The sequence below is a fragment of the Notolepis coatsorum genome, assembly GCF_963971535.1.
Source record: "Notolepis coatsorum genome assembly, contig: SCAFFOLD_247, whole genome shotgun sequence".
NCBI lineage: Eukaryota > Metazoa > Chordata > Actinopteri > Aulopiformes > Paralepididae > Notolepis > Notolepis coatsorum.
Window position 1 is genome coordinate 118,484 of NW_028169940.1, and position 14,024 is coordinate 132,507.

The following is a 14,024-nucleotide window of genomic DNA, read 5'->3' on the forward strand; positions in this document are numbered from 1 at the left end:
TGTAATAGTGCACAAACTACAGTATGTAGAAATTAACTGGTTAGTCAGTGATGGACTATGAACAATGCCTGTCAAATGAGCCATACTATTGTCTCCATAGCTATAATACAGAACACACGATGGGTCTGCAAACATCGCTAAAATGGTCAATAGCGCTGGCGCCATTGAGTAAAGATGGGAAAAGAGCGTCAATGAGTTACCAATTGTGTGTATTGAGCCGTACTGTATTGTACCCATTCTGCAATCTGTTAATACAATTTTCAATCAATCAATCAATCAGCTATCTGGCTGCACGTTAGCCTAGCTTAGCACAATGAATGGAAGCGGACAGTGCCGGTTGATTGATTGATTGATTGAAAAGTTTATTAACAGATTGCAGAATGGGTACAGTACAGCTCAATACATACAATTGTTAAGGGGATGCAGACCAGAGAAAGACTTTCGTCTTGTTTACATCAGGGTCCCCCATTTTCAATTCATCATAACATATATGACATACATGACATACAGATAGACAGTACTGCTACATCTATACATTTATGACATATCAGATTTGCAAATACAGTACTGTTTGTGATACAAAAGTGTCCAGAAAAAGAGTGTATATACATTTGACGTAGAAACTGTACATTGGAGGAGGTTGGGTGGGTGGGGTGGGGTTGGGTGGGTGGGTGGGGGCTGTACATTGGAGGTGGGGGGGGGGGGGGGGTTGGGTAGGGGGGACACACACATTTTACACTGTACATTGGAATACTGACAAAGCCTTACTTGGTCATTTACTGTACAACTAGGTTAGGACATTTGTAGGGGCCAGTTTCGAATTGCTGTCTCACGTAGGTGTTTTTTGAGAGTGTTTTTGAAAGTGGGTAGTGATTCACATTCCTTTACAGCTTTGGGTAGGGCGTTCCACATTGATGGGGCATAATTGCGAAACGTGTTTAGTCCCTTGTTTGAGCCGAATCTGGGTTTAACATGATTTGTGGAGCTCCCTCTGGTGTTGTGATTGTGGTATTCACTGACCTTTGGGAAGTATTTTGACATGTACATGGGTACCTTGGTCGCGTAGTGTATCTTGTAGACCAGGCCCATTGCAAGTTGCTGTACTCTGTCGTCTACTCTAAGCCATCCTAGGTTAGCCTAGGCATTGTCCAACTAACACCTCTCCCGAAGGCTAACCGGCACTGTCCGCTTCCATTCATTGTGCTAAGCTAGGCTAACATGCAGCCACTGAACACTGTGACCTCTTTTTTTTACTTCTAATTTTACTATGTTTTTATTTCATACTTATCTTGTCTTGCACAGTCTCTGGAGCGCAACAGTAAGAAGCATTTTGTACAAAAGTATTCTGTACTTCTGTATGACAACTATTAAAGAAACTTGAAACTTGAACTTGAGATAGCTTTCTATTGAACGCACAGAGAGGAAACTGGTATCTATCTTCTTGTCTCTCTCTGGAGAAGACGGTAAGCTAATTTCCCAAAATGTTGGCGTGTTCATGAAGTGTTCTGTACGTTCATACAGCCCAAATACAATGGCGGTCAATAGAAACAGTGTCTGTGTTTCCCCCAAAAGAAGGCACGGCTGCGAAAAAAGCCAAAGTACCCGGATTTGCTGGTCTGATGCATCCCCCAAACTCAACTCCAATCTACACATCAGACCAAAATAAAACAAGTAAACAAGGTGCAATTAAAGCTGTGCTCTTTTGCCTAGAGGTCACTGTTTGATCGCATTACAGATTCTACCTTTAAAGCGGTATTTATCTCAGAATCATGTAGCCTAAAGTAAGCCCAATGTTGTAGAAGATGGCATGTAACTCCTTAATGTAAGCACACGATGGAGCCAAAGCACACATTATACACACGTTGACCAAAGACATCTTTGCTTCAATGCAACACAACTAAATTACAGAGAGGGTTTTACACTGTCTGTATAACGTGATTAAGAATAGTAGGCCTAAGCTATATTATTTCCCATGCATTTTACTGAATGAATGCAGTTTATCACGAATGATAGGTTGTGATGTAGGTTGGTGTTAAAATTACAGTATGACACCAATGAGAAATGCGGTATTTTAGTTGTTTACCGACCCAGTAAACGTACCACGTTCTTTCATCAAGCAGTGAGCGCAACCTCCTTGTTGGTTGATTGTGCAGCAGCCGGCGAGGTGCATGGGGGGCAAGAACAGGTATGGCATGGGAACGGAGACGACTCCTAATCAACATTTTACAAACAAACATGAGAAGTGACATTTTTTTGTCTGACACATGAGTGGTCATTTCACAAGGGCGGACGTGTCTGCTTAGTTTTTACTCACTCCTTGTTGTAATTTAATAAACCCAGGGAGTCAGGTTCCACCTGTAACCCCCCCCCCCCCCCCATTGTAGTCACCTATAGAAGATCAAAACTATAAGTATTACAGCACTAACAGTAACAGTGCATCGTCTGTGACTGAGGTATATTATTTAATATCTTGTACGGTTACAACCAATAAAGGTAAATGTTTTAAATCGTAATCTTTACCCGTGTCCATGGCATTGATAACTACTACAGTGCCTAGTAGGCAAACTTTGACCCATCACAAGAGTACAACTACTTTGACGTTTGTGTCATTCTCTTTTGTTTTTAGTGGCATTCGCAAACATCTCTTTGTTTTCACTGTAAAACGTGAAAACGACAGCATTTAAAAACAAACTAGTCAGGAAATCACGAGTATATAATATAATTCCAATAGTATATTCTGTCTATTTTGGTTTCGTAAACATCGTGTTGCGAAACCGAGTACAAGCCCTGAAGCCCCGCCCAGACGTTGGGCTTGCGTCTCTCTCGCTCTGCAGATATACCCTACTCAAACAATGAGGAGCGAGCGCGAGCCTGCTGCTGCCAGCGAGACTGTTGCTGCTGCTGGCTCTCTAGTGCAGCGAGCTAGTAGTAGCGGCTACACAGCAGCTAGCAGGGGAGCTGGAGCTGTGGCCAAGACAGATCAACTCTCCCAATGACGGATTATAAACCTATTTTTAAAAGTGTTTTCTTAGCCGATTAATCAGGAAAACACTGTGAAAGTCGTATATATCCTCGGGTCAACCACGAATTGGGACTGGGGGCTGGGGCTGGGGTGGGGCTTCTCCAGTGACCGGCTTAGCAGAAGGTTTTTCCCCCACAAGTATGGAGACCGACTCGGGGGCAGCAGGCGACGTGGATTCCCTTCACCATCACGGGGGACTTAGCTCCATGGAGCCTCTGGTGGACCGGATTCTGCTGGACACGCTGTGCCAGCAACAAGGCTGGGTTCGTGTTTATGGTAAGACTTGCGATGATTACGGGATTTCAACATGATTAAGACACGAGTTAGGCGTTGAACCTTTCAAAAACAGGACATCACTTTTTTTTACAATGATGTACACAGTGGAGGTCTGTTTCTATAACCAGGTAACACAGTTTGCCCAAAAGCCAAGGCCGAGGTCATGGTGGCGTCACCGCCGGTGGCTTTTTGTGAAACTTTAGCTCCTGTGTTCAAGCACTAGAGTGGACTGTACATAACAATCACAGGAAAGTTGTGTCTTTGTAATTGTAGCTAATTAATTCATATACATGGCACCTTATTTAGTCTACACAATTAAACTTTAAACTCCATATACTTTCCTCAAAAGGTGCAACCTGAGATCATACTAGAATGATGTTGAAATAAACATATTTACATTTATGATTTTTTTAATCAGGTGACCATAGTCGAGTAGTACGGAGAACTTGGTGACTTCAGTGGTGTAAAAATATAGGCTAGAGACTCTCTAATTGAGAGAGGCATGTTGCTGACATCATGGGGTCTTCAAGTCAGGGACTCTTTGTAGGACCAAGGCTCATTGAAACATATCACAGACATATTACTACTGTTGTCATGTGACCCAGGCTCATTGAAACATATCACAGACATATTACTACCGTTGTCATGTGACCCAGGCTCATTGAAACATATCACAGACATACTACCGTTGTCAGGTGACCAAGGCTCATTGAAACATGTAAAAGCATGTTACTACTGTTGACATGTGACCCAGGCTCATTGAAACATGTAAAAAGCATGTTACTACTGTTGTCATATGACCCAGGCTCATTGAAACATGTAAAAGCATGTTACTACTGTTGTCATGTGACCCAGACTCGATGAAACATGTAAAAGCATGTTACTACTGTTGACATGTGATCCAGACTCGATGAAACATGTAAAAGCATGTTACTACTGTTGACATGTGATCCAGGCTCATTGAAACATGTAAAAGCATGTTACTACTGTTGTCATGTGACCCAGACTCGATGAAACATGTAAAAGCATGTTACTACTGTTGACATGTGATCCAGACTCGATGAAACATGTAAAAGCATGTTACTACTGTTGACATGTGATCCAGGCTCATTGAAACATGTAAAAGCATGTTACTACTGTTGACATGTGACCCAGGCTCATTGAAACATGTAAAAGCATGTTACTACTGGTGTCATGTGACCCAGGCTCATTGAAACATATCACAGACATATGTGGCCCCTTTTGGGTCCGAACCCATAGTTTAAGAAACCAGGCTGTACACATGGAAGGAAAGCCTGTCCTTCACTGGAGAAGTATGGAGTGGGTATGGCTATATTACAGTTTATTTGTTCCACTAACGTGCGGATAACTACGAAATCGAGTTGTTTTTGCGTGCACTTGTTTTAATGGTGTTCAACCCACAGGTTATGCTATAGCTTTTGGACAGCCAAGGCTTCAGTTCTGGTTCTGGGAATGGTGGGAAGGTCCAGTGAATAGTGGGATTGTTGTGAGGAACCAGCCAGCAGTAGGTAGCTCTTGCTGTCTCACACACACACACACACACACACACAACTCTCAGGATGTTTGCCCCCTCTTCCCGACTGCTCCCCACCCTCCCTCCTGCCTACACGAAGTGACTCAGTTGGGGTGTGATGTAAGCAGACTGTTCTGTGAATGACCTCAGAGACCAAGATTCCAGCACTGGCACCAGTGTTGGTCACTGCCATCCAAAGTTAAAATATCTCGAATGTAGATGGACCAACGTGACCGAGCCCCCCCCTCCCCATACTTCGCTTATAAGAAACGTGAGAGCTAAAGTTGGTTACGATATGTGTACTTAAGGTTATGAGCTGCAGAGGATTTAACACTGTGTGCCCGTTTTCTTGAATTTGACGTCAGCATTAGCTTGACTGTGAACCACTGGTTGTCATGGTTGCCTTGCATTGACAGACCTCTACAGATAACAACTTCCCACAGTTCATGCAATTACCCTGCTAAAAATAGTAACTAGTAGTGTCACTGTCAACAATTGCAGATTTAATCCCATAGGGCTGCCGATCTCAGTCAAATTGGTGGACTGATTGCTTTTTAGTCAACCTAGAGATAGACCTTTTCAGTTGATTGGTTTTGTTTTATGCTGAATGTGTTGTTGTAAACCAATAGTTATTACTGTGAAGTGTAGGGCTTTAGATTAATTGGTTAGTTTGATCTAAGCCAATAAGTGTTTTTTAATGCTTTTTTAAATTGGATTAAATTAAAAGTAAAAGATAATATTAAAGGTATCAATGCGTGATTGCATTCATTTGTGCAATACGTTTGGAAACAAAATGTTACAGATAAATTATTAAATAAAGAGCTCTCTAACTATCATTTTGTTGCTGCATTTCAAATGTCCCACCTCTGCGTGTCCAGGTTCCCACACTGTAGATTAGGATTTAGCCAATATGTCTTTTTCAATAAGGATTGTGGCGTTGACAAGAGTGCATTTATAGCTAGAGAAAGGTCATCGTAAAAAGGCTACCTGAAAGAGGAAGGCTGTATAGGATTTCAAATTTTTACCCCCCTTGTGATGTGTCATGTGTGCCTATCGTGCAATTGACGAGTCAAGCAGTCATTATCTATGAAATAAAGTAGCCTAGACTAAAGAACATGCTTTTACATTTAAGTGTGTTATAACGTTGAGTGAGAGTGAGTTTAAATAATGTCATCGGGGACATTGAATCCGTGTGTTTTATTTTGTACATCATCTCACACACAAGTCCAAAAACAAAACAGTTTTACACGCATGCATTTAGTTATTGTGAGTAAATTAGTTTGAATATGGGTCGGGGACATTGAATCCTTGTGTTGTGTTAACACTTTGAGTGCCACTCACGGCTAATCTCGTGTTTACGATAGTTACGTTGAAAGCCACTCACGAGATTTCTCGGATTATTATTATTTTTTTTTAAAGCGATCTGAAATCATATTGCATCACGCGAGCCTACCCTAGCCTACCCAAGGGCTGCCGGCGATCAGATGTGAAAAAAACGCCCCCTATTGTCTCCCAGATGACATCAGGGATTTTGGAATGGACTCAATGAAAATTGATGGGGGAAAAAAATATTCCAGTCCACATTTTCCAGTCCACTGATGCAGCCGGGGTTACCAGAGTTCATTCTGGAGACTCTGAGCCGCGGCAAGCATGAGTTCTACTGTATACACGCAGGGAACAAACGTAACTTTTTGACTTACCAGCCATTTACCAGCCGGGCAGATTTTTTACTAGCCAAAAATTATAAATAGCTTTTTAGTATATCGCCATGTGTTATTATTATATATAATACTCTCATATGCTATTTTCAATTAATATCATAAACAACATAAGGAATATTAGCATAATTTTGAGTGGACTGAAGGAATGAGTCAGCGTTAATAGTTTTAAATGCAAAAAATTTATTGAAACATAGAAGTGGGGTCGGGACACACACACACACACACACACTGTTTCAACTCACCACCCCTGCATCATATTGTAGTCTGTCTTCAAACTTCCACTCCTCTTGAAACTTTTTTATATTTGAATATCAACCTTATCTGTCCATCCTCAGTAAGAGTGCCCCCCCCATTTCCCTTTCCTCAGTGCTGTTCACTGTGGCTCTGCCTCGTCTGATCATCAGGATTAGCTTGTTAGCTTACGTTAACGTTGTAGTGATTGGTACATAAACGTTCATTTCGGGCGATGTGGGCATAAAGGAATGGCGACGGTGCAAAGCATGTAGCTGCATTGGACTCGTTGTGAGAAGAAGAAAAACATCACAGACTTATTTCGCGTCTGTAGGCGCACTGCTGTGTTAACGCTGCTGTGTTGACGCTGCTGCTCTGTTTTCAAGAAAGTGAAACACGGAGTGGGCGGATATCATATGACTCGCGGAGTTGCTAGAGGGTTTTTCAAAATAAGAGTATCATATGAACCTGAACGTTGCTAGCTGCCGGAGCCCAGATATTATGACTGGAGCTGCGCTTGGGGCGACAATGAGACCCGCACAGGATTTTTAAAATAAGAGTATCGATATGAACTACACGCCAGCTGGCGGGCAGACTATTGTTTTTAGCCGCCAGACGGTAAATCTACACGCATTTGGCGAATGGCGTCTAGTTATTTTGTTCCCTGTATACACGTTAGATCTATACACTTATTGATTTTTTCGAATGGTGATCAGGAATTGGAATATACCAGTTGGATACCATCTGATGTCAGGTAAGGAATCTATGTTATCAGTGTTAGGATAATCAGACTCGTTTTGATGAAGATATAAGCTTTTTTCTGATATGTGCTCCAGCGGTTTCACTGTAAAATCCATGAGGAAATGAAAACGGCTATTATCAGCGCGCGCCTCGAATGTGCATGCGCGCACGTATACTATTGATCATCTAGCGTTTATTTGAAAACGATTCATAAATAGGCCGACAAATATCAACGTTCTGGAATATTCCAGTAAAAGGCGATTATCACAGAATGGGCTGTTTTTTTTACCTCAAAACGGGTGCACGGGTGCTTTTCAAAATGCTCTAACGGAAATGAAGCGATAAAAAACCAATCTGCCTTGACAGCACTGACTGGAAAATGATTCTTTGATAAGCGACGGGCAGATTAGACACATAGCCATAATTTAAAACATAGATTAGGCAATATTAACGTTAACATTGGCGCCGATGGTGGCATTCAAGCACTAAGTCGTGCGCCCCCTGGTGGCACTGAAAGTGTTAATTACAGCTCCATGAAACTATGTCCTGTAGGAACTGCTACCGTGTCATTTAATTGAGCTGTAATTAACACGACACAAGTAGGGCTGACCTTCGAAGCTTTTTTTGGCAATCAAAGCTTCGGGGCCGAGCTTCGATTTTAATTCGAAGCTTCGGGGAAAAAAAATTATTTTATTTTTTATTATTATTATAATTTTTTTTATTTTTTATCTTATGTTGTGGGACTTGTACAGCACTTTCATAAACTTTGTTGTTTTTAAATGTGCTCTATAAATAAAGTGGGTTGGATTAATTAATTAAGTAGCCCCTTTCGTGACTGAGCCAACAAGGTTTCACTCGGCTGTGTGATTTAATTCAAGGTGGATCGCTGTTGTCGTTTGAACAACTTCAGATTTCATGGGAACTACCAATCCCCCAAATCAAGAATGTTTAAGATGAATGAAGTAAGATTTTGATTATTTGAAATATGGCCTGTGTAGACTAAACTATGCACAGAATTATGTCAGTCTACAAGGTCCGGATTCTACATGGTCCGGCAATGTAGACCTTGTAGACTCCACTACAGACCAATTATCAGTGAATGTTCATGCATTTTTAAGAAGGGCAACTTCCACAAAAAAACAAAGAACTCACCAAAACATCTCAGTAGCACCTTATCTAAATTTTATTTCCTATTTTGTTTATTCATCCCAGTATCTTTCTTTCTTATGTGTGGAATTCTACAAGGCATGTAGGTGTATATGTATTTGAGGATGATATCCTTCAAACAGGCAATAGTGATGATATAATTTGGGCAGTGCTGAGCTGGGTTACTTTCCTCCAGTGTATTTGTCCCCCGGCCCCACCCAATGGCCCCATGCGCGCGCGCGCACACACACACACACACACACACACACACACACACACACACACTCATTTAGCTGACGCTTTTATCCAAAGCGACTTACAAGTTCTGTACCACAAGACAGCTGAGTAACAATGTTTATCAAAGTGTTGCGTGTTACAGTGTAGGTTAGTTTATTAGGAAAAGTGCATGACAGTAAGGTTAGTCACGGTTAGATTTTTTTTTTCTTTTTCTTTTTAATCATTTCAGATAATGGTTGAAGAAGTGAGTCTTTAGTCGACGGCGAAAGATTGGACAGGATTCAGCTGTCCTAACTGGGATGGGTAGTTCTCACACACACGCACATGCACACACACAAATCGAAGTAAAAAAAAAATTGAAAAAAAAAATCGTTGAAAAAAAGAATTTATCTTTTTTTTTATCGTTTTTTTTTTAAACTTCGATTTTTTTTTAATGTTCGTAGCTTGTGCTATCGAACGAAGCTTCGAAGTATTTAAGACAGCCCTAGACACAAGGATTCAATGCCCCTGATGACATCGCTGGTGGCCACATTCAAATAATTTACTCATAACTGTCAAACTAAATGCATGTGTGTAAAACAGTTTCGTTTGGATGTGTGTGAGATGATGTACAAAATAAATCAGTATTGCTTTATTTTTTTCTTTGGTGAAGTGCCCCTTTAAGACCCCTGTCAATTAAGACATGTTCTTTTATTACTCAGAATTTTGTCTTTTAGAGATGATGAACATTTAACTTGACTTGTCACTGGATGGGTCATGTACGTAATACATATTGTACGAAGCCAAGTGGCTATAGTCTCTCTCTGCTACTCTGTGCCTTGGGACGCTGGCATGGGGACAACATGTATTCTGATATCCCAGGTGTTACTTGAGAACACCGGAAGAACGCATCCTGTTCTAGATCCAATTCTTGGCTTTTGACAGGTGGGCAATAACGTTAAATGGATTTTTAAAATGCTCTATGGATGCTGTCTTTTGAGGGCGGACCACTTTGCTCTGTATCTTTCACCTTATTGATATAGTAGGAAGGCCGAGTGAGACGATGTAGGAGGTCGAGTTCTTGACCTCTGTGTCATCTTTAAAGGAGCTTCCATTCATTTGTGCTGTGCTAGGCTAGCTCGCAGCTGGATAGCTCTACTGAAGGCACAGAGAGAAAATTGGTATCCATCTTCTTGTCTGACACTGGAGAAAACGATAATTGTAATGTAAAAAAATGTGTTCCTTTTTTAATACAATATGCCAATAATTCAAATGCACATTTCACACTCTGTACAACTGCTTCTGAATCAATGATTTTTTTTACTGCAGGCTATAAAGTACTGACAAGATTAATGACACATACATAGGCCTACATTAATTCAATACAATTCGTCCTCATTACCCATGGCACTGAATATTCATCACATGTCGATTTACAACTGCCAATAAGTGTTTCCTCTTTGGCAGATATTTATGTGGGCCAGTTTCGCATGACTGGTAAAATGACTTGATAACAGGTTGTCGATCACACATCACTGCCCTGCTGTGCGCCCGCTAGGCTGCCCAGGGAGAGCCGAGGCAGAAGTAAGTGGCTGCTGAAAATACCGCTGAGGAGGAGAGTCAGGAGTGCAGGACACAGGACGGCTCGCCTCAAGTCTGTCCAGTGGGCAGGACGGGCTTCACAACACTTAAAGGAACACGCTAACATTATGGGAAATGTACTTACCGTCTTCTCCAGAGTCAGACAAGAAGATATACCAATTTCCTCTCTGTGCGTTCAGTAGAAAGCTACCCGGCTGCTAGCCTAGCTTAAAACCCTGGGAGAGGTGATTTTGGCCAACAGCTAAGTTAGCTGGTCTGTATCCGCTTCCATTAATTTGTGCTAAGCTATGCTAGCTTGCAGCCAGATAGCTTTCTACTGAACGCACAGAGAGGAAATTGGTATCTATCTTCTTGTCCGACACTGGAGAAGACGGTACGAGCATTTCCCATAATGTTGGCGTGCCCCTTTTTAAATATCCCCTCTACTCAAAACACACATTATTAATAATGAATAAAATACATATTTAAACAACCTTTGGAATGGATGGCAGACGCAATGGTCTGTCACACATCGATAACCCCCCCCTGAGAATTCCAAACTCCTATTGGTTGGATCACAGATGGTGAGCGGTTGGCTTCTGTAGGCGTATTTGCACCTGTAAAGGCACCTGTCTCGATGGTTATATATCCATTACATTTAGCATACTGGTGGTGGTGACACAAGCTCCCATTCTCGTGATTTCTTTTCTTCTTAAATCCAAAGTCAACATTATATCGCCATACCAAAGGTTACACCAAGAAGGTCATAATGGTTCCCCGTTTGTTGGGTCTGTTAAACCTCTTACCCGCCCGGTTGACAATGGGAGAGGGCAGTGCAGAGTAGGAAATGGAAAGGTCCCTGCCTGGTCCCACACCCCTGCTCGCTCCAGGCTATGCTGTAATCAGGACAGGGGGTCTGGGACAGGATATCCTCTTCCAAACAAAACAAGAAGCTAACCTGCCGCCGTTCAAAAATAAGCTTTTGTCTATTTCGGGCCACTGCCGGTTGTGCGCAAAAGCACCAGGCCAGAAGATTTGTGACTTTCCCTAGATGAGGGACGAGGACACTGTGACACATTCCTCCATTATGTGAACCACTGTCCGTCCCCATGGTGGGCTGGAGACGTGTGCGCTGCCCCCTCCACAGTCGATTAACTGATTAATCAGTCGACAGACTTTGTTAGTTGATTAGTGAAGTTTTGTGCTGAATTGGGTTATTTCCTGAAAAATTATCCGGTAAGCACTAGATTTAAAGGGATCCTTCTGCATTACTGCATGTGGGAAAACTTGAATTCGACAGATTTGTCGAGGGAATCGATTAGTCGGAGGTAAGAATTTCTTCTAGGCACAGCCCTATTAGATTCTTAACGACCGCCCACCACGCAATGAGCGATTGAACTAGTTGTCTTAGATTCTGGAAATTCAGAACTCGTGTCCTGAAGTGTTGTCCGAGCCGTAGGCGTGAGAGCTCAGTCAGATTTCTGGAGATTTTTTACAGGGAATTCTTCCAAGGCCATGCCCCACTGAAGCCCCCTCCCCACACACACACACGCACTGTTATCCATGTGCTGATTTATTGCCCTTTTTATGGCAAGGAACTATTTTTAGACTGGGACCGAGCATGGGGCTCTTGCTCCTGGTTTCCGGCAGGCCGGGGGCTGAAAAAAGATGACAAAGTGGCGAGGAATGAAGCCCAGCAGCCCTGTGTCATTTGTTCCTACGGAGTGGAGCCGCTGCGCTCCGTCACAGGGGTGGAGGAGAGGCGAGAGAGCCTGGGAAGAGACGGGCGAGGACACCGGAAACACAGCCCTGAAGTGCTGACGAGGGACTGTATTTCCTGGGGGGGGTTCTTTAATTTTTTTGGTCGCTATGTCTGGTTCTGGGACCCTGGTTTGCTGCCAGTTTTGTTCCTAGTAGCTATCCGTTTTAATAGAATAGAATAGAAATACTTTATTCATCCCGAGGGAAATTTGGCACTACAGATCGCTCACAGTAAACGGTAAACATTTAGGTAGACAAAAACAAAGTCACAAATAAGAATAAAAATAAGCCTAAGAGTAAAATACAGTCCGGGATATACATTTCCTATGTTATATACATTCTAATATAAAATATACAGTAAAAATATACACAAGTGTACAGTAAAGTGTAATATTTTACGATTTCTGTGGAAATCTGATGCCTAGGCCTATATCATGATGTAGAATAATGAGTCTATATGGCACTCTTTAGGCTGGAGAGACACACTCACCGACGTAAACTCCAGCCTAAAGAGTGCCATATAGACTCATAGTTAGCTAAATGCGACCATCTACCATGAAGTCTTCTGGTTTATTAACAAATCCACACTCGGCAAGCAGCCTCTGTGAAGTTAGTCTTTATGGCTGCTGCGCTGTTGCTTTTGCTCTAGTGGTATCGAGTGCTAATGATTTCTCTCACCCTTGTTCTCCTAGGGACGTTTTTTCCCCCTCTTCATTTCTCGAAGTTAATGGTGTGGTAATGTGTGCTGTTCTCAGCCCATCCTACATCAAGCATCTACGGACATATAAGCTCTCTGGGCTTCGCTGGCACCGTTTCATTACCGACCACCTCCTGGTAGGTCTTAAGCAAACCTGGAACTAAAGAGAAGGATCTTTGTGCTCGTCATTTTCACTCATCATGTGCCCGGGCAGATGCAAATGTAGTTGGACCACTGCTCATGTAAATGAGATCCACAACTCCCAGGCCTACTCTAAGCGCTTGTGTATAGCCTTGGTTGTGTTCATTCGTTTTTTTTTAAATTATTATTATTATTATTATTATTATTATTATTACATACCATACCATAGATCCACCTAATTGTATTATCTAGATTTAAGAGTTTTATTTGTCACATACACGAGACATGTAGTGAAATGAAGGTGGCCATGCCCGCCTTGATTGTGCAAAAATACTAATAATAAAATAGAATAGATAATAAAATAGAATAGACATGATAAAAAGTAATACGAATAAAATACAATGCTAAGCTTAAGAAATAAAGGTAATGAGTACTATATACTATAATATACATTATTAGGGATGCCCCGATCGATCGGCCAGCGATCGGTATCGGCCGATAATCAGTATAAATATGAGATCGGTGAATTCCGATAATGCTTTATTTTCGCCGATCGTGAAAACCGATCGAAGACACGCGTGAAAAACATGATCCAATTCTCAGCGGAGTTCTCACTCGCTGACTTCTTTCTCAGGCACACAGCTGCTGCTGCTGCGCACTGCTCCTCCCCCTTCCAGACCCATGTCAACAAGCTCCGGCAATAGTCTAGTGCAGTGTTTCTCAGGGGGGGCCTTGAGATACATTTTTTCTTTTTTGGATTACAGAAAATTATCACTAAAGTGCTATCTGTTGCCATATTTGGATAAGTTTGACCATTTCTCAAAATCTGAAAATCATTATTTAATAAAACACAGAAAAGGATCACCAAGTTACTCTGGATAAAAAAATACTTTACAGACAACATTGAGACAAAGCTTCCTGACACATCTCCATCCAAACTCTTGGAAGAACTCATTG

The 14,024-nt window shown here is 41.9% G+C and overlaps 1 protein-coding gene across 1 annotated transcript in view; it reads left to right on the top strand.

Annotated features, from left to right (window-relative positions):
- The first annotated feature begins 2,931 nt into the window (after positions 1-2,931).
- The window catches only part of rasal2 (RAS protein activator like 2), a 202,652-nt gene continuing 191,559 nt past the window's right edge, over positions 2,932-14,024 (top strand). The window contains exon 1 of the mRNA XM_084339500.1: positions 2,932-3,298. Within this exon, the coding sequence (XP_084195626.1) occupies positions 3,163-3,298 (136 nt within the window). The 5' untranslated portion in view covers positions 2,932-3,162. The remainder of the gene's footprint in view (positions 3,299-14,024) is intronic.